Source organism: Eleutherodactylus coqui, chromosome 2, assembly GCF_035609145.1.
Source record: "Eleutherodactylus coqui strain aEleCoq1 chromosome 2, aEleCoq1.hap1, whole genome shotgun sequence".
Lineage (NCBI taxonomy): Eukaryota > Metazoa > Chordata > Amphibia > Anura > Eleutherodactylidae > Eleutherodactylus > Eleutherodactylus coqui.
In genome coordinates this window covers 194,917,512-194,939,344 of record NC_089838.1, presented here as the reverse complement: position 1 = coordinate 194,939,344, position 21,833 = coordinate 194,917,512, and the positions used below count along the sequence as shown (strand labels likewise).

The 21,833-nt window shown below is 43.8% G+C and overlaps 1 protein-coding gene across 2 annotated transcripts in view; it reads right to left on the bottom strand.

The window, feature by feature from the left end:
• LRGUK (leucine rich repeats and guanylate kinase domain containing) overlaps positions 1 to 17,520 on the bottom strand; it is an 87,557-nt gene extending 70,037 nt beyond the window's left edge. Inside the window, exons 1-6 of one of the 2 annotated variants that reach the window (XM_066592137.1) lie at positions 17,264 to 17,520; positions 13,200 to 13,307; positions 9,164 to 9,245; positions 6,693 to 6,793; positions 6,502 to 6,583; positions 1,640 to 1,764 (exon numbers count right to left, since the gene is read on the bottom strand). In XM_066592137.1, the coding sequence (XP_066448234.1) occupies positions 1,640 to 1,764; positions 6,502 to 6,583; positions 6,693 to 6,793; positions 9,164 to 9,245; positions 13,200 to 13,307; positions 17,264 to 17,440 (675 nt within the window). In that variant the 5' untranslated portion in view covers positions 17,441 to 17,520. Of the gene's footprint in view, positions 1 to 1,639; positions 1,765 to 6,501; positions 6,584 to 6,692; positions 6,794 to 7,490; positions 7,548 to 9,163; positions 9,246 to 13,199; positions 13,308 to 17,263 lie in introns of those variants that run through there. The other variant, XM_066592138.1, reaches the window with a different exon arrangement.
• Positions 17,521 to 21,833: the final 4,313 nt, after the last annotated feature.

The following is a 21,833-nucleotide window of genomic DNA, read 5'->3' as shown; positions in this document are numbered from 1 at the left end:
ATGTTAATAAGGGTCAAACATTTCATTTGGTCTTAAATTCTCTAGAAATTAAAAATTAAAATCTGGAAACATCCATAATACTTCGAACTGGAAGCACTAAACCCCTCCTCTTCGAATCACTGCTGATACATACTGTATCCGACTGGACAGATAGATATGCCAAGTAGAGAAACAATGCAAAGAGAGGCTTGGGACTCTTGAGAGCTTAAATGGGTGTGATGCTATATCACATTTCTCTTGCAATAGCCGCCTTAGAAGAGATGTCCAGTCACCCACAGTATCCCCAGCAATAACAAATGTTTCTCAAGGTTCCCGGGACAAGAGGATGGTGGGGCAACCACATTAACTATTTTAACACCCTGCTCTATGGTCAACCAAGTAACAACCCTTTAATCTATAGTCAACTCTACAACTCAACCCATTCATTTCCCCTTTTGATCATAAACAGCTACTCTTTCCTGTCAATCCTTGCACCATTAGTTCCTGTTCAAAGAAGTCTCCAAACTGGACTCCTCCATACAACTTTATTTTTATTAATCTCCTTATACCAAATACAATCCCTAGTCATGCAATGAAACTGGCTTGTTCTTTATTCTTCAAGGCTTATAAGTCTCACTTCTACCATTTTACAGGGGGTACGGTTGTATCTTGTCTCCACAATGAAGAATGGGTGGCGACAAGATGAACGCCCACCAGCGATACCCACAATTTGATTGGCTGGAGCTGCTGATGGGGCTATGTTCTGCAAGAACCCCATCATCAGCACCACCGTGGAAGGCATGGGACTGGAAGAGTGCCTTCAGTACAAGGAGCCTGCGTTCCGCAGCTGAGCGGGGCAGGAGAAGGCAGACGTGCAAGAGGGCCGCAGAAGAGTGGCTGGCATGTAGGAGCAGCGTGCGGTCCATGCAGCATCTTTCTATAGGAGAAAGAGCACGAGGAGGCACAGAAGGCAAGGCATGGGCGGTCTCACAGACTTTCCGGCCAACTCAGCAGCAGAGCGGTAAAAAGCGCCGGCCCTCTCTACCTGACCGGGGATTACGGAGGAGCCGCCTTCCCATAGTATTGCCCGTTTTTAGCAGCACAGCACAGCACTGCAAGGTGCCATCGGCGGCAGTTGACAGCCCAGCGAGGTGCCCAGAAGTGCCTTTCATCAGCACCCAGCAGCAGCTAACCAGAACAAGGCACCACCGCTCCCTAGCTGAGCACAGGGTCCAGAGTGCAGCGCCCAGCAGCTGCAGCCAATCTAACTGTGGGCGTCGCTTGTCTGCATTCATCTTGTCTCCACCCATTCTTCATGGTGGAGACAAGATACAACAGTACTCTTATAGAGTGCATGAGATCTCAGCTTGCACACCCACTCCTGTTTGTTTCCTTTTGCCAACCCCATTGAACTGTTGGCTTCTTTACTACTACTTTATTACTACTAATAATTTGTTAATCCAACTCACTTCATGCTCCGTTGTCCGAATTGATTCATACACTCAATGCTAGTTATTACATAAGACACTGTCTTATTCTCGGGGAAACAGGGTAGAACTATGAGTAATTCTGTTTACTAAAATATTATAGAGTGTTGGAGTTTCCTAGCATAATGTCAAGAAGTATCATACATGAGAAATGAAAAGCACACACTGCATACCAGACTGAGCACTCTAATGGCCAGGTTACCAAACCCACTGATGGTATGGATATTGTTGTGCGCCAAGTTGACATGTTTCAAACTGGTGCATTTTTCCAAGCCAATTATTTCCTGTATGTTATTATCTGACAAGAAAGGAAGAGGTTAAGGGAATAACAATTACATATAGGTAAAGATACAGTACTAAACATTATTTTAGAGTAGGATATCATTTGTAAATAGTAATATAACCATATATTTTATATTAAAATAGCTTTACTTATAAGGAGGTCCGCAACAAACACACATAGATTTTGCTGCATGTCATTTTCTTTTCTTATTGGCAAAAGCAACTGCATTAGCAAATACAGTATTAAAAATTTAAGCCTGAGGGCATGAACGCATTTGTGCTATGCATTACATGTGCAACATTTACACAGTGTATAGAACCCATTGATTTCAATGGGTTTGGTCACATGCTTTTTTGGGGGGCCCGCATTTTGGTCTTGCAAAAAAAAAAAAAAGGGTGTCCTTTTTATGTCCGTATTGCACAAGAAAATAGCACATATTAAACTTAATTGCTCATTGAAATTAACACCCATTGCGCGAAAATGTGCTTACGCCCCTGGTGAAGCCGGCCTTATAAGTGTTAAAACAGCAACTGTTAGTCAATGAAGTCCATCAAAACTGCTTACAGAAAAGAAGCTAGAAAATAGAACTTTTGTAGGAATTCTGTAATTAGCAACCCCAAACTCTCATAGGGTCTACCACTGCAACAGAGGCAAGCAGGTCCACTGGCCTGCACATTGTCTTCAGTAAAGATTTCTAGATCTCATACCAATTAACAAGCCTGCTTTGCAGAGCATATACTAAATGGACCCTTTATTAGACAACTGCACTTTCTTGATTGAAGCTTTGCCTATATGAAAATTAGCCATGTTGTCCTGGAGCGCAAAATAAAATTGAATGAGCAAGTTTTCATATAACAGCCGGGCGCTTGGAGCGGGGGAACAGCTGGATGCAGAAGACAAGTAGGGACACCCCGCTTGTCTTCTGCATCCTCTGCAAAATATGTAACAGGACCCCCAATTTTAACGCTTTGTTCATAGTACTGCACTCCCTATATAATAAGAGAGGACTTATATGCCCCCTAAGGCTCCTGGGCCCGTTTGCATCGCATCCTCTATAGTTACGCCCCTGATAAGTACTAAATCATGTAACCCAAAATTTACATTTGATTAAGTGACCCCCCACTCCCCACCCATAGTTTCATAAAATGTGTTCCAAGAATGGAATGTGACATTTAGAGAATATAGTAAATATAGCAGTAAAGCAATTAAAAAATTAAAAAAAAATCAATATAGTCAATGCTATAAGTAAGAATGTTATCGATCCAGGTGGAGTGCACTGCTCAAAATTGTTAAGCAAACTCTTAAAGGGATATTATCAACATCAGATAGATGCTCAGTACGTTCTATGTACACAATCTTTAATCTTTGCAAATACGCACATTTTTTTTTTTAATGCACCAGTCCTGACTTATTGACCCAAAACATCCCATTCTCACTCGGTTTACCTTTTGGCTACCTCTGGACATGACCTCCAGTAGCTCCTCACTCTAGCCAGGCATGCTGAGTTCATGCTGCTTTTTTATATGCATTTTTTTGCCCCTGTCTTTAGCACAGAGGATGACCATGTCTGGGGCAGGCACTGCATCTCAGCTCTCTGTCCCCTGCATTCAGTAAGCTCAGCTCCCCCTCCAGGTGACTTTGGGAAGTGTAGTTTAACAGGTAGAAATGTTAGGAAATTATGTGAATTTCATCATGCAACTCATAATAAGTAGTATGCATGTCCCACATATGCAAGGCCGACAATGTTTGGGCATGCTTCTACTGAGATGGCAAATGGTATCGAGGGGGGATCCCCCCCCCTCGCCTTCCAAACCTGATGAGAGCATTAGTGAGCTTTTGAACAGTTTGTGGCACTAATTAGTACAGAACAGTTGCTCAGTGGTTAGCACTGTTACTTTGCAGTACTTGGGTCTTGGGTTCCACTCAAACCAAGGGCAACATCTGAATGGAGTTTGTACATTCTCCCATAGTTTGATTGAGGTTTCCTTCCATACTCCAAAAACATACTAATAGGCAATGGAGATTGTGAGCCCCCCTGGGGACATTACCCAATGTTAATGATGAGTCGGTGATGTACAGTGCTGTGAAATACGTATGTGCTAAATAAATACTTGGCATCATCAAATGCACGGATACAGAATGTTTTTTGCTTATATTCAAGTATGGAGAATGAAGGCCAGTCAATGGCATCAATGCCTTCATAAGGTCTGACAATGGCTCTGAAGAGATCATACCGGCACCTAACATCAGTCAGAGTACCTTTGGTTATCATGTGGAGAGATGTGCAATCATCCAAAGAATATGCCTCCAGCACCAAACCAGTCATGCTTGGTGTTCACCACAGCATCTCCAAAGTCTTTCATTTCTGGTACACATGCTCATTGTGAAGCTGCTCTCATCTAGACTGCTTTCCACTAGCCGCCCCATCACCTGCACCAGTGACCCCTCCCCTCACATCCCCTCCTGTCCCTTTCCCCGGCTGTCATTACACACCTCACTACCATCTTCAACCTCTACCTGTCCTCTGTATCTTCCCCTCCTCTTTCCATCATAACCCCCTCTGCAAAAGAAATTGACCCTTGACCCGACTGATGCTGCCAACTACTGACCTATCTCTAACTTCCCTTACATCTCCAAACTACTTGAACACCTGGTCTACTCCTGTCTGACACGCTTTCCCTCTAACAGTCTGGTTTCCGCCCCCTCCACTCGACCGAAACCACCCTCACAAAAGTGTCTGATGACCTCATAATGGCCAAGTCGAGGGGGGACTACTCCCTACTAATCCTCCTTGACCATTTGCTGTCGACCGCAACCTCCTCCTTACTATGCTCCACTCTTATCGGCCTAAAGAACACTGCTCTCTCCTGGTTCTCCTCCTATATCTCTGACCGCTCTTTCAGCGTCTCCTTCACTGGCTCTACCCCCTCTCCACTTCCTCTCACAGTTGGGGGTCCTCCTTGGCCCCCTTCTCTTCTCCACCTTACAGCCCCAATCGGACAAACCATCCACAGATTTGGCCTCCAACATCAACTCTATGCTGATGACACCCAGTTATGTATATAACTCTTCCCGCGACATCTCTGCACCTTTCCTCCAAAACATCTCCATCTGTCCACTGTCTCAAATGTAATGTCCTCTCTTTCTCAAACTTGACCTCTAAAAATCTGACCTCCCCACAACATCTCCATATCAGTAGCTGGCACTACCATAACCCCCAGACAGAAAGCCCACTGCCTAGAGGACACATTGGACTCGGACCTCTCCTTCATCCCCCATATTCAATCTCTGGCCCGAACCTGCCACCTGCACCTTAGGAACATTATAAAAATCTGGGCGCTATACAAATAAAGATTATTGTTATTATTCATCTGTAAAGAGAATGGGGTGCCAATAACAGCCTCCCAATTCTGGTGTTTTTTGATGAATGCCAACTGAGCTGAATGATGGTGGGATGTGAGCACAGGTTCCAGTTCAGGACGTCAGGGTCTCATGCATACCAGTAGTTTGCTGGATGTCATTTTGTAGGGCTCTGCCAATGTTGTTCCTTCCACAAAGGAGCAAAAACCAGTTCTGAAGCTGGGTTGATTCTCTTACATCGCCCTGCCCCGCTCTCTTCATATAACAGCCGGTGTTCTGGTAACTCCTCCATGCTATTGAGACTGTGCTGGGAGATATAGCAAATCTTCTTGCAACAGCATGTATGGATGTGCCATCCAGGAAGAGAAGGACTACCTGAGCAACCTAACTGAGCTGCAGGTACCACCTCATACTACCAGTAGTGACATGTACACTAGCAAAACTCAAAACTAGAGAAGAATCAGTCAAGAAGGATAAGGAAAGAGTAACATGTCTGTGGCCACCACCTGCAAAACCATTCCCGCTTCGGGATATTGTTTTGCTGTTGTCCCTCCAGTTCACCTGTTGTCACTTTCATTAGCACCAAAGCAGGTGAAGTTGATTCACAATCATTTACGCTTCCTGAGGGGTTATTCATATGGGTGTATGCAATTCTGATGCATTAAAAATGCACCATTTTCAATCTGTATGTGTGTATGTGCATTGTTGGTATGTGTTGCATCCATATTGACTGCGATTTTCATGTGCGCAAAGGCACAAATGAGGTCATCTTTATTCACATTATCTCCTGGTAACATTCGTAACATTGCAGTAAATGTGCACGTAACATCCGTACTCTCTGTGGTTTTATTTACACTCCTGTAGACATTTGTGGTTATTTTGGTTCATGAATACAAACCAAAGTAGGACATGCTGTGATTTTTTTTTTATGCGCGTATAATACACATACACCAATTTAATTTAATGGGTTCGTATGCAGTCAGTAAAAATACAGACTGAATATGGACAGAAAAATACACCAGTGTGACTAACTAGAAATATTTATATTCCTAGAGTTTAAGTGACTCGAGGTTATTCTGTGATTCTTAAGTGTGCCCTTTATTTATTTAAAGCATTGTACGATGGTGCTATTTTTTACAGTGTGCTGTTGCATTTTTGTGTTGCTTTGCTATTGCATTCACAGCAGGTTTGCACCTATCAATTTATTTCATTTGGTTAGGAGGAATTGACCAACTTTTTTTTTTCCTTCATATTTTCAGATTTGGGTTTAGATAAACAACGCTTGATATTTTATCATAACACATACAGACAATGGGGAGCATCACATTCATATTTTATATTTCCCCAGCTGGAAGAAGCCTAGTGCATTCAGAATAGTTACAAAAAGGATACTATTTAATATGAGTGTTGTCAGAGCCCTGTGAATTGATAAATCCTTCATACTGCTTATATTATTGAATGACAAATCCACAACCTGAAAAGAGAGAAAAATACTATATGTATACAAAATATAGAAACCCTGCACCTCATTTACTGTTACCTCTGAACAGGCTGCAGCCACGTCTACCTTGTATTGAGCTTACCATCAGATTCTTGGTGGGGTTGAAGTCAAAGAACGTGCTCAGCTTATTCTTTGCGGCATAAAGTTCAATCAAGTACGGCATGTAACTCACGCAAGACAAATCTAGAGATAAAACGGAAACACTCATATAAATTCATATTTGCGGTATATAACTCATGTTGTTTCCTCTAGGTATGTATACATCCTGAAAAAGTGATTGGCACTACTTGCCTTTATGGTCCCATTCAAACAATCGTATCTGCAGACCATGTGCTGTTTGCATATTGAGCGGATAGTACACAGCGCTATAATAGCCCATGAGGCTACTCAGATAAACACATTCACACAGACTAATGGTCTGGGTTTGGGGGGTTGGGGTTGGGGTGGGGGGTGGAGATAAGTCACTACATGCCTTATTCTCTTGTTTTCACAAACTAGAGTAGAACATGCAATGTGCAGGGCCTGTGAAAATCCGACAGAACACAGATTAGTGTTGTGTCTGAGTGTCGTGCGAAGTGAGTTGCGCCCGAGTTTCTAAAACTTTCATGCGCATACGATCGTATATTACTATAAATACATTGAGGGACACTGATTATAACCAGTACACAAGAAAAGTGAATGAGACCTTATTGAAATGATAGAGACAGCAAAAGTTCATAAAAAAAAAAATAAGAGTTGCAATATAAGCGATCACCATTTCAGCTGTAGCCACAATAAAGCAGGTTTCTTAATATTCTGTCAATTTGATAACAACAGGGGCTTATTAACAGAGCATGCCTTCAATGTAATTGAAGAACAGTTTAAGGTTAGTTTTACTCACTTTAGTAATAAGTCTCTGTCTCCAACTTTGCAGCTTTCATCCACTTTTTACATAATTTATGTATTTTTTTCCTTTTAGGCTGTGAGTGGTTTTTCTCTGCCTTCTCGGTTTAGCATTTAAACTACTAAAACAAAAAGGTGGTGAAGAAGCACTAACAACCTATAAGAAAAAAAAAAAAATACATAAATTATGTAAAAAACAGATAAAATCAGCAAATGCGGAGACATTGAGACTTATTGTCAAAGTGAGTAAAACTACCCATAACTGTTATTCAATTACTGTATTTTTCGCTCTATAAGACCGAATGATAAGAGCACCTTGGTTTTAAAGGAGCAGAATAGGGGAAAATATATTTTCAACTTCCCCAGACCAGGCAATGAGGGGGTATTACAGGAGGAATAAAGAGCAGTAGTACCGTCTTGGAATGAATTATATACCACTCGTCAACCTGCCATTCAGGATCCAGGAAAGTTGAGTATAAATGTAATAGTGGTCTTATTACTTGTCACCCAGCTTTCTAGAAGCCCTAGATGCCATGTTTGACTAGTTATAGCAATGTATGTGGTATACCTGTTGCACTACTCTGCAGTTGGCATTCAGGATCCTGGAAGAGCTAAGTGACAACGTAATGATGATTCTATTAGTTGTCACCCAACTTTCCAGGAGCCCTGCATGGCATGTCTCATTATAGTATATACATATGTGCACAAATGTATACACCATACAGGCAGCTCTTTCTCTCCCTTGCCCTGCCATGTATCCAACAGATGTGAGGGACGTCTATATACCTACAGCTGACTCATAGGGCGGGGGGTGGGGGAGCAGTTCCCTCTTACTAACCAGCTGTTTTACAGGCGCTGCTATGGAGCTGACTTGCGATCTATATCACACTGCTGGCTCGATAGCAGGAGCCGCCTGCCCGTGCAACAGCTGATCACTGAGCTTCCTGCCGTTCACCTGCCCTCAACAATCAGCTGTTGTAAGGCCGCTCTGCTCGCCTGCTGTGTATGCAAACAGCTGGCAGCTCTGTGAGAAGAATTTGCAGTCCTTTTCAGCACATTCGCTTTATAGGACGCACTGACTTTTTACCCCCACTTTGGAGGGAAAAAAAGTGCATCTTATACAACAAAAAATACGGTATATAAAATAGTAAAAAGATTAATACAAAAAGTATTGGCTCTTTAATAAATAATGTAGGAGAAATTATAGAGGGTGATAAGGAGAAAGCAAATCTATTAGTTTTCTCCAGTGCATTCATAGAGGAAAATGAAATGTCAGATGAGATGCAAAGGGATAAAGTAAACTCTCCACTGAATGTCACCAGTTTAACCCAGGAAGAAGTGCAGACCCTGCTTAAAAAGAATAAAATAGACAAATCACTGGGTCCTGGTGACATACACCCCTGGGTTCCAAGGGAATTTAGTAATGTGATAGACAGACCATTGTTTCCACTATGTAAGGACTCTATAGTGACTGGTTCTGTTCCATGAGTAAACAAGTAGTCATTGTGTTTAGCAGGGCAAATAATTACTCCTTCCCTCAAGTCGTTTGAAAGACTGAAAACTGCACTTCGCGATAAACAACCAAATGTGTTTGAACGAATTTTGAGCGCTAATCGTTGTGTTTAAATGGGCCTTTATTTTCTGTCCTATAGAGTGACCTTAGATACGTACCAGTGATTTCATTGCAGGACACATCCAACTTATGTAGGTGAATGTAACTACAGAGAATTTGGATATTATTTAATTTGCGATCCTGTAAGGATAGAGGTTACAAACAGAAAATGTTAACATCATGAAAAAAATGCTGAACATCTATAATTTAACAATTCTGGCATATTTATAAATATATGCATATTATGCATTTATAAACAGAAGGATTTATTTTTTCTCAAACAAGGTAAAAACACTTTTTTAAGCTACTTTATATGTAGACAACAATGTGCTCTGTCTTGGGTAAAATGGGCAAGATGACACTGTAGAGAACCCCGATGGGGAGTTTCTGTTGAGAAGGTGGGGAGGATGATGGAAGAGTGAGGAAACTAAGATGTCAGGAGAGCAAATTCTGCAGAGACAAGTCACTGGTGGAAAAAGTCTGGAATAACAGTGTGGACTGAATGGAGAAGAGGAGGACCGAGAACAGGTCCAACCAGAGAAGAGAATAGCTGCGAATCGCTGGATGCAACTGTTGTGTTTTTTGATCGTGACTATGTTTGCTGAGCTGCATATTTTCACTTACTTTTGTTAGTGCTGAATTTAATTTTAAGAGTGATATTTATCCATCATATTATGAACACCCCTAATTACTTACACACCACTCCCCCATGTCCTTTTTACAATTCAGTACCAAAATCTCAAGACCATCCAAACTACAACAGTAGATCTTCTCTAAGGTTGCCTATCCCTGTGCTATAGGAATCAACTGGCACAGATAAAGCTACAATTAAACTGTACCACAAGCTGAAAAATGGGAACCTGACTTTCCATGTATGTGTAACTTTATGCAGGCATCTTCCATCTTCACTACAGCTACTATTGGCAGCCTATTAGTGGCTGCTTTATATACCACCAAGTGCCCATGGGGTCTTTCCTTTCTTATGCTCCGATCAGTCTGTCATATTGAGAGAAACCTTTCCTGTCATACACCAAATACTAAATAGAGCCATACTCGAATGACTCTACATTTGTAGAAGGTGAAACATTATATCTCATATTGGCAATTATTTGATTTTTGAGAAATAAATATCAGTTTTAGAATAAGATCTGTAGTTTTCCAGAGAAACCATTTAAACCTTATTTTTACAACATTGATGTTGACATTCTCTATTGTCATCACAATTTACTTGACCTATAGCTTTAACCCTCTCTAATCCAATTCGTATTCTGGTTTTCCTAGGGGGCTTACTCTTTTTCTGCTGCTATACAATGGCGCTATCTGCTGGCTAAATCCAGTACTGCATGAGGTGACACGTTGGATAGGCTCTGACAGCAGAGAGGCTGGCAATATACAGTAAGAAAACCCAGACGGATGTCTTCCAACATCGGAGCTGCACAGCCTTAAATCATAATGTCTTAAGACGTCAGACAGTGGATTGGAAAGGGTTAAGAAAGTGGAAATATTCTTACATATTTTACAAATAAATGAACACAATGTATATTTATAAGTTTCAGCTAGTTTTCATTTAGTTGTGCGATTTGTGCAATGGATTAGAATTTCGCACTCGCTGTCTTATGTGAAAAAAAAACAAAACAAAAAAAAACAAAACACAAAACATTCCCTAGTTGGGATATCTAAGGTCTTGTAAGTACAGTTAGGATAAGAGCGTCTCCTCTATTTCCAATATATAGCAATCACAGTAGGAGCTTATTGTGTCCCATGATCCCTCATGTATTTTTCTACAGAACACACCTTATGTCACTGGGGGACATCATCTTGGAACATGCTGAAGGCAGCATTAAACAATCCACGTCTTTTGACAACTTGTTTGATATTACTTATTTTTGACAGTCCACTACATGGGGATACCATCAACAGAACTGAACTATTTTTTTAATAATCCATATTTGTACAATTAAGGCTTGTATTAATTGTACAAAACCGAATCCAATTATAACAACCCAATGTCCACGGCATACATGGATTTTTAATGTGGATATCTGCAGTGGATGCACCACGGATCATCTTAAAAATGTTTTTTTTAATAGCTTGTGGGTGATCACGGATTGTGTGTTTTCATCTCCCACAGAGATGAATGGAGCCACTTCCGCGATAAAATGGATAATGCTGTGATTTCAGGTCCATGCGGTGCATCCGCAAAGCACCTAAAAATCAAATCCACAGGGTTTAATTCAGTTGTGGACTCTCCATTGTTTCCTATGGGCGACTAGAGCTGTGGATCTCACACACGGATTTAATAAATCAAATCCGCATGTGGACATTGGGCCTTAACCTTATTTGATCTATTTGTTCTTTTACTTTTAAAATTTCTTAAGGATTTTCTAATGTACTTTCCACATATTTAATAAAAAGAAAAACTGTATCTTTAACGTAAATGAAGAGGGGAGAAAAAAAAAAAAACACTTCAAAAAACGTGGATAGAATTTTTAATGTATAGAAAATGCAGTGGTTAGGTCTTTAATTCTGTATACAAAATAAAAGATGAAATGCACTTAGGAGCTAGCGGGGCATCAAAAATGTATTTATTGTGCAAGTTCAATAACGAGGATAAACTGCTGTGGACCTACCTTTCGTTTAGAAACTGTCTGTGCCCAATCCCCCACTTAAAGAGGTTTCATCATTTAAAAAAAAAATAAATAAAAAAAAAAAAAATCAATACTTTCCTTTTCCTCCCAAGGCAGTCTTCTTACCGTACCTTCTCCTCACCGCAAGCCAGCCGACCCCCTTCTTCATGTTATGATGCGTCCATTCTCTGCACTCTTCTTCCAGCAGGTCAGCGTAGGTTACGTCACTAGTGATGTAACGGTCACTGCCTAGAAAGGAATGCTGATCTATTGCCAAGACTGCACATGTGTGCTGTCTCGCTGTGTGAGTTCATATACTATTGCTAGGCTATAAATGCTACGTCATTAGTGATGCAGCGTACATTGCCCTACAGGAACAAGACTGTAGAGAATGGACACTTTGTCACCGGAAGAAGACGATCCGGCCGGCTTGCGGTGAGGTGACCCAGGGGGACTGCAAGAGACAGGAGAAGATCGTCGGGGAGAGGAGATGCGGTAAGAAGACTGACGGGGGAGGAATAGGTAGGTATAGAATTTTTGTTTTCTAATGACAGACCCCTTTAAGGTAAAGGTCAGTGACTGAAGCTTGGAGCCTTTACTTGCCCAATTTACCAGTGACCAGAATCTTATCAGAACTTTCACCAAGTTTACAGGATTCACAGCAATATGGTCATTTCTATCAAGCCACAGGTAAAGTCTAGGAGCCTCCATGTGATGAACTTTACCTGTGGTTGATGCAGAAACTCCTAAGTCATGAAGGGAAAAGAAGTGCTCCTCTATGAAAAGTTCCAAAGCACATTTTGCAGTGTCTTAGGCCGCGTTCACACGGACATAATCCGCACTGGAAAAATCCAACGCATATCTGCCATATAATCTATAGCAGAAATGCAAGGCTTTTAAAATAGTGCAGATCTGTATGCAGATGTAGCCCCATTCAATGGGGTGAACCCATGTGTGAAAACTCAAAGCAGTTTCAGTTCAGAAAACGCCTCAAGAATTAACATGTCATATCTCTTTTTTCTGCAATATGAATTTAACATAATGGGATGCAAAAACCACGTAGACTCTGAACTGAGCCTTACTTCTATTTACTTCATTTGGTTCAAATTCTTCTCAGTCCACAGGCTATGCCATATATAACTGATGGATGAGGATCTCAACTTTGGATCCACCCTCTACTGGGAAAACAGGAGTCCCATTCTGCCAGGTGAGGTGGTCGCCTGCTGCTGTATCCAGATAGAGATTCATTGGAGAGGTTCTGTCTATTCAGGCCTGTGGAAGTTATGGAAACAGCCAAGCCAGTTCAGCTATTTCGATAACTCACGTAGACCACATTTCCCCATTCACTCTCCTCCTGGACGAAGCACCATCAGCTAGTAGAACGGAAGTCAGGGGAGTCCCAATCTCTCAATCAGACTGTTATAGCCTATCCTATAGTATGCCAGATATTAATACACCTGATACTTACTGATATGTTCAAATGCAGATATACTTGTTCACTTCCAAGAGCTGAACGACCAAACATTGACAGTCCATCAGAAATCATTTCCTCTTTCAGTACACCATCAAATTGTTCCTAAACACAAAAGGAGAATCATATTTAATAACATTTAGAGAGAATTAGAATGGTTTCACACCTGCGTCGGGGTTTCAGTTTTCCTGCTCCCTTCGGGAATCCCATAGCCAAACAGGTCTGCCTTATGATGGAATTAAACAGCCCAGATCAGACCCCACTGACTAGAATGGGCTCTGTTTGGTTTTTTACTCAGCTGCCTGATATTTTACTGGAAAAAAAGTGCTGCATGAAGAGCTGTTCCTTCGAGCACAGTCAAACCTCTAGTTTCGTTGTCCGCTAGTTCAGTGGGTTTCCAGTTTCAGTGATTTTTCAAGCCAGAATTTTCGCCTCTAGTTTCACTGGCTGCTTCTAGTTGCAGTGGCGCCGCCGGCCCACGTGGCCTTGCTGCTGGTGCAGCCCATGTGATCTCCTGCTTAGCGTCTCCACCTACTGATGCTGAAACGCTACCCAGCCTTCTCCAGTGTCACTGTAGGCGCTAGTAAAACAGTTCTGTAGTGTAATGTAAGTGGCCATGTTTACCCAGATAACACAGTAATGTCACCTGAAGTCCTATGTAACAGCACAGATAACACACAGTAATACCGCTGAGGACAGATAATGATGCCACCTGCAGTCCTATGTAACAGCACAGATAACACACAGTAATACCGCTGAGGACAGATAATAATGCCACCTGCAGTCCTATATAACACTACAGACAACACACAGGTATACCGCTGAGGACAGATAATGATGCCACCTGCAGTCCTATATAACACCACAGATAACACACAGTAATACCGCTGAGGACAGATAAGGATGTCACCTGCAGTCCTATGTAACAGCACAGATAACACACAGTGATACCGCTGAGGACAGATAATGATGCCACCTGCAGTCCTATGTAACACCACAGACAACACACAGGAATAACGCTGAGGACAGATAATGATGTCACCTGCAGTCCTATGTAACAGCACAGAGAACACAGTGATAATGCTGAGGACAAAATGATGTGATCTGCAGTCCTATGTAACACCACAGAGAACACAATGATAACACTGAGGACAGATGATGTAGTAGATGTGACCTGCAGTCCTGTGTAACACCACAGATAACTCACAGTAACATGTTAAATGTTCATTTATTCTTTACAGTAGTCTTTTATATTCATTTATTATTGTTTTTGGTATTAAAGACCATATTTATTCTCTATTAAATGTGGTTTGGTTTGATTTTTGGAATGTCTAGAACCAATTAATTGGATTTACATTGATTCCTATGGAAATAATTGCCTCGAATTTCATTGGTTTCAAGTTTGGCTGATTGCTTTCAGACGGATTACCAACGAGACTAGAGGTTTGACTGTATTTTGTGCCACATCTGTGATGGGACCAGTGCAGATGTGAACCCAGCAGGTCACTCTCACACACGGCGTTGGCAAAATGCTGCGATTTTAATCGGGTGTTTTGTTGAAATTTTTATCACCGTTTTCGAATGCAGTAACCTGCGTTTGACGGCGCTTTTTAACACACACCATCATTGTGATGCGTGATAAGGTGCGTTAAAAAGCGTGAAAACGTGTCAAAATAGACCAGACTGTGCTTGAAAATTGCGGCATTAGAAAATGCCGTGTTCGAGCACAGGTCTGCAAGGCCCCATTGAAATTAATGGGAGTGCTGTATCATGATTATCACAGTGTTCAAAAGCCATGGTAAGAAGCACGCGGGTGAGAGAGGCCGTAGACATTTTGTTCCCATGTTTTAGTAAACATCTGATAAATATTTAACATGTGACAATATTTTAATAGTAACAACAACAGTATGCTAAGTACTTAAAGAGACTCCGTCACCAACGTTTAGGTGTATAAGCCAAGCTTATGGGCTGAAGGTAGGTGACCTGTGGAGTCCGGGGATGGGTTACTTACCTTCCCGTTGTTCCCCGATGTGCAGAGCCTTGAATGGTATGGCTAAGTAGTCCGCTCATTATATCATTAGAGCAGCTAACACCAGGAGAACCACGGGGGAGGTAATATAACACTTACATTCATAGAATTGCTTCCCCTTGCCTATAGGGTGGGTGACAGATTCCCTCTAAAGGGATCTTCCGGGACTTATGTATTGATGATCTGTTCTCAGGATCGGTCATCAATAGTTGATTAACTGAGGTCTGCCACTTGGGACCTCCAGCAACCAGCTGTTCATGGGGACACCCTGTCCATGCAAACAGTGCCAGAAGTAGACAGCTTGGCCCATGTAACAGTCAATATTGCAGGTCCAGCTCCCATTGAATTTGCCTGGTGTCCTGAATGGCGGACCCCCACCAATCAATCATAGATGACTTATCTGAAGGACAAGTCATTAATAGTCCTAGGCTCCACTTGGCTCTTTCCTAGAAGCCACATGAATGGTCACAATGGCCATTAGCTGTCTAAGAAACCACCTGGGAAAAGCCAAGTGTTAGAGACAGCATGGCACAGCTCCTTTAAGGAGTTGTCCCATGAAGTATAGCTCTCCCCCACCCACAGGATTACCATCTGCTGGTGCTGCTCTGACTGCTAGGAGGGTGCCAGGCTGAGCTCCGTTGTATTAGATGCTGACTGTACTAGATCAGTGGGTGCCCACTTTGATGCCAGCTTTCGTGCCCAGGCTAAGCTCTACTAGATTTCATGCAGGGCATCACCCTCTGCATGCTCACAGTGTTAGGTCAGGGCACGAACTCAATCACACCTTTAGGTGCCCACATGAATGCCCATTGTTTGCCATCGTCAGCTGTGTTCTCATCAGGGTGACTTAAAGGAGATGTCTCGAGGAAGCAGTGAATTTTTTTTTTTGCCCAGTCCCCCTAATTAAACATACATTACTAATTACCCCTGTAAATTACTTTCCTAGCTGGTTTCTACTTACCGTTCCAGCGTTTCTGCAACTTATAAAACTTTTTCCCAAGATGGCCGCCAGCTCTTTTCGCATCGATTGCTGTAGCCCGACGTGCGCGCTCCCAAGACGCTACCAGCTGTGTCTCCATGGCAACCAGACGCCCCGCAGCCGCCGACCGGACCCCAGGAATGAACATGGCCGACCTGTCACCCACCGCCAGGCAGCAGGTAACCGGCGCAGCCCCCCCCCCCCCCCCCATCACAGCGGCAGCCCCCCCCGGCCTAGCGACAGCCCCCCCCCCCCCCGGCCCAGCGCTAGTTCCCCCGACCCAGCGCTAGTTCCCCCATCACAGCGGCAGCCCCCCCGGCCTAGCGACAGCCCCCCCCCGGCGCAGCGACAGCCCCCCCCCGGCCTAGCGACAGCCCCCCCCGGCCTAGCGACAGCCCCCCCCCCCGGCCCAGCGCTAGTTCCCCCGGCGCAGCGACAGCCCCCCCCCCCCGGCGCAGCCCGGCGCAGCGGCAGCCCCCCCGACCCATCACTTACCAGGACAGCTGGACGGTGGGACAGCTCGGCGGCTTCTCCGGACAGCTCGGCAGCTCTGCACCTTCCTCTAACAGAGGAAGGTACAGAATGGCCGCTCCAGCGCGCTCCCGAGCAGTGACAGCTCGTCTGCGCATGCGCAGAAGAGCTGTAGCGGGGAGCACACTGAAGCGGCTCGTGCTGAATGGAGAAGACCGGACTGCGCAAGCGCGTCTAAAAAAGCAAGCTGCCGGCGAATTTAGACGGAACCATGGAGACGAGGACGCTAGCAACGGAGCAGGTAAGTGGAATAACTTCTGTATGGCTCATATTTAATGCACGATGTATATTACAAAGTGCATTAATATGGCCATACGGAAGTGTATAACCCCACTTGGTTTCGCGAGACCAACCCTTTAAGTAAGTTCCCAAGGAAAAGAACAAAGACATTCATTGTGGATAATAAGAAACCAACTTCAGCATCACCGGGGAACTACAAGCATCAGCATGCCCTCCTGCGGGAAGTCCTAGTTCCCCACCAGCATGAAGTGTCCGCCGGTAACAGCACACATCCCGTCTTACCTCCATGCTGTCCTCCTGCTCGCTGCCGTCACTCTCCCCGGGGTCCTTCTGGTCGTCATGGCTGGGAGTCCCAAGGGTGGCTGCACTACGCGCCAGCTGGTCCATCTCCATTCCGGTGGGTCTTATATGCCAGAACTCTTCCTGCCCTCCAGGACTTACCACCCCCGCCGCCGCCATCTCCTCGCCTGCAGCAGAAAGTCTCCGCTACAGCTTGTATCTACCGGGCCGCCAGAGCGTCAGCCGCCATGTTGTGTACACACTGGTTACTAGGCGACCGGAGCCGGGCATGTCTGCAGAGCGGTGCATGGCGGGAGGTGTACGCCGCTCTCCTCTATGTGTGCGGCATGCATGGCGGAGAGACTATACAGACTGCGCTGTGTCTGATGAGGGCGTGTCCTGCGGGCTTCTAGGCCGTAGTGCACACCGTACGAGCGTTTGTTAGAAGCTACAGGAGGTACTCCACCTACCTGTGGATACAGGGGGGTTACCTGAAGATATGGGGGAGTTACCTGAGGTATAGAGGGGCTACCTGTGGATACAGGGAGGTTACCTGCGGTACAAGGAAGGGGGAGGGGAGCTACCTGAGGTACAGAGGGGCTACCTGTGGATACAGGGGGGTTACCTGAAGATATGGGGAGTTACCTGAGGTATAGAGGGGCTACCTGTGGATACAGGGAGGTTACCTGCGGTACAAGGAAGGGGGAGGGGGGCTACCTGAGGTACAGAGGGGCTACTTGTAGATACAGGGGGGGTTACCTGAAGATATGGGGAGTTACCTGAAGTATAGAGGGGCTACCTGTGGATACAGGGAGGTTACCTGTGGTACAAGGAAGGGGGAGGGGGGCTACCTGAGGTACAGAGGGGCTACCTGTAGATACAGGGGGGTTACCTGAAGATATGGGGAGTTACCCGAGGTATAGAGGGGCTACCTGTGGATACAGGGAGGTTACCTGCGGTACAAGGAAGGGGGAGGGGGCTACCTGAGGTACAGAGGGGCTACCTGTAGATACAGGGGGGTTACCTGAAGATATGGGGAGTTACCTGAAGCATAGAGGGGCTACCTGTGGATACAGGGAGGTTACCTGCGGTACAAGGAAGAGGGAGGGGGGCTACCTGTAGATACAGGGGGGTTACCTGAAGATATGGGGAGTTACCTGAGGTATAGAGGGGCTACCTGTGGATACAGGGAGGTTACCTGCGGTACAAGGAAGGGGGAGGGGGGCTACCTGAGGTACAGAGGGGCTACCTGTAGATACAGGGGGGTTACCTGAAGATATGGGGAGTTACCTGAGGTATAGAGGGGCTACCTGTGGATACAGGGAGGTTACCTGCGGTACAAGGAAGGGGGAGGGGGGCTACCTGAGGTACGCAAAGGGTTACCTGTGGTACAAGGGGGGGGGGAGGTGTTACCTAAGGTACAGGGGGGGCTACCTGAGGTATTAGGGGGTTACCTTAGGTACAAAGGGCGTTGCCTGGCGATATAAGGGGGCTACCTGAGGGACAAGGGGGTTTTGCGATGTTTTTGTGAGAAAAGAGCCTTCCTCGGTGTTGCATCGCATGAAATCAGGGTTTTGGTGTGATGCAACCTTTACAGTACGAAATGCTACAGTTTGAGCCCTAAAATAATCCCTTTGCTGTTTATTCGTTCAGTCGCTTCCGACTCTTTGTGACCTTGTGGACCAGCCCACGCCAGAGCTTCCTGTCGGCTGTCGCCACCCCCAACCCCCACCATGTCCAGTCCGTCCCCTGAAGGATATCATCCATCTTGCCCTTGGTCGGCCCCTCTTCTTTTTGCCTTCCACTTTCCCCAACATCAGCATCTTCTCCAAGGCATCCTGTCGTCTCATTATGTGGCCGAAGTACTTCAGCTTCGCCTTTAACCCCTTAGTGCCGCAGCCCCCTTTTTTTTTCCATTTTGGTTTTTCCCTCTCCCCTTTAAAAAAAATTGTAACTCCTTTTATTTATCCATCAACGTCGCTATATGAGGGCTTGTTTTTTGCGGGACGAGTTGTATTTTTCAATGGTACTATTTAATGTACCATATAATGTACTGAAAAACGTTTAAATAATTCTAAGTGGAGTAAAATGAAAAAAAAAAACAACATTACGCCATCTTTCAGTGTGTCTTGTTTCTACGGTGCACGAACTCCAACAAAAATGACCTGATAACTTTATTCTATGGGTCGGTACGATTACTACGATACCAAACGTTGATAGTTTTGTTTTTTTACTATACTACTCCTTTCTTTTCTCGAAGACATTTAATTTTTTTCAATTATTTTCTGCGGTCATTTTGTGTGCGCAATAACTTTTTTATTTTTCCGTCGACGTAGTTGAGCGAGGGCTCGTTTTTTGCGGGATGTTCTGTAGTTTCCGATAGTATCAATTTGGAGTACATACGACTTTTTGATCACTTTTTATTGCGTTTTTTCTGAGAGACAGGGTAACTAAAAAAGTGCACCTCTGGCGTTCTTTTTTTTTTTTTTTCAGACGACGTTCACCGTGCGGGAAAAATAATGCACTACTTTGATACTTCGGACTTTTACGGATGCGGCGATATCAAATACATATTTTTAATTTATAATTTAGATTTTTTAATAATAGATTTGGCAAAAGGGGGGTGATTTAAACTTTTACAACATTTTTTTGGAGCGATCGGCCGCTCGCGGCTATTGCCCGCGGGTGTCAGCTGTTATAAACAGCTGACGCCTGCACTGTATGAAGAGAGGTTGCCACGCAACCTCTCTTCATACATACCCCGACGCTCCATGACGTACCGGTACGTCATTGGTTTTGTAGGGGTTAATATCATTCCCCCCAGTGAGCAGTCTGGGTGTATTTCCTGGAGGATGGACTGGTTTGATGATCTTGCGGTCCAAGACATTGGTCTGTGAAAGGGCATCCCTAAGGAATCCTAGAGAGAAAAAAAAACAGCACTGGGGTCCTTCAATGGAGGTAGGGGTGCGTGCGTGCGTGCGTGTTGCAAAGTCACAAGTTTAACCTCCATAAAGGTTTTGCATATCCAAGTGATTCTGATATTGTTTTTTAGCCACATGTTGTATTTCATTTAAAAAAAAAACAATATCAGAATCACTTGGATATGCAAAACCTCTATGGAGTTATTCCATGTTAAAGTGATACAGGTCAGATTTCTAAAATTTGGCCTGATTATTAAGGTGACAGGCTTGGTCACTAAAGGGTTAAGAAGGGAAGAGCTATAGGCTTTAGTGTGTAAAACAGACCATTTTGGTCTCTGTTTCACAAGGTATCTGTCCAATTTAACATTCTTAAGAGGATAGAAAAGCACGGTGAAGCACATTTTCTATCCTACTAAAAGGTTGTAGACCTAAGTGGTCTCCATTTCACACATTAAAGGGCTTGTCTGGGTTCTTTTCAACTGATGACTTATCCTTTGGATATCCATCAGCAGGCAGGGGAGCAGGTGATGTTGTCATCAGCGGGCAGGGGAGCGGATGGGGGCGTCAGCTTCACTGCCATTGAAATCAATAGGAGAGCCCTTGTGCTATTCCACTTCCTGTTCGAGACAGGATGTCAGTAACAGGAGCAAGAAGTGGAATAGTTACTCAGTGATCTCATTGATTTCAATGGGAGTGAAGCTGGCAGTAGTTCTTGGTAACTTTTTTTGGTTCATACAACTTTTTTTTTTTTTTTGTGAGGAGATATGCAAAATTAGCAATTTTGTCTGTTTTGTTTATATTCGGCATGCCTTATCTTGCGTATTACATACTGTAGAAGCCCAATGAAATCAATGGCCATGCGTTAATACACAGGAAACCTGCGTATTCGCTGCATATTCTTCACACAAAATCAATGTCATTTTGCGGTTTCTTTTTTGAATGCGCAAATATGCAGTGTTTTGTGCACACAACATGCAGGGGCGGGCATAAACATATTTCGGTCACGTCGGGGTCAGGGTGTTTTGAGTTTTTCATCTATTTTTAATTTTTTAACATTTAAGTTTTAATCACTTTTTATTTAGCAGACTTAAATTTAATTTGCTTTTTATAGTTTGTTTTAATAGTTGCTTATTTAAGTTTTTCAATTTTTTTTTTTTAGAAAAAAATCCAAAATATTAAAAGTTTAGGATTACAGATGTTGATTAAGGGCTCAGTCAGGTGAGCGTTTTTTTTCACGCATGTATAGGTGAGTGAAAAAAAACACAAAGCGCAGACCACATGTATAAAAAAAACGCGTGACCGAAGCTTCAGGCACCTTTTTTATTTGCACTTGTTGTGCAGTCACGTCATTGTAAAATTCACACATATAGTGTGGCCCCACTGAAAGTAATGGGAGAGGATCGCTATCCCCTGCTGCGGCTGTGACAGCTGCTGCAGGGGATTCCTTGGATGTGAAACCCCTGGATGCTGTCACATCCAGGGGCTTCACCTTGTTGTCAATGGGGTCGGCGACAGCAACATCGGCCCTATAGAAAACATAGAGAGAAGATCATGCTCCTCTGCCACAGCTGTGGAAGGGGATTCCTTGCCTGACAGGTAACTCAATGTATCAAACTCAAATTTTATGATTTTACAGTAGTGGTAAGGATGTC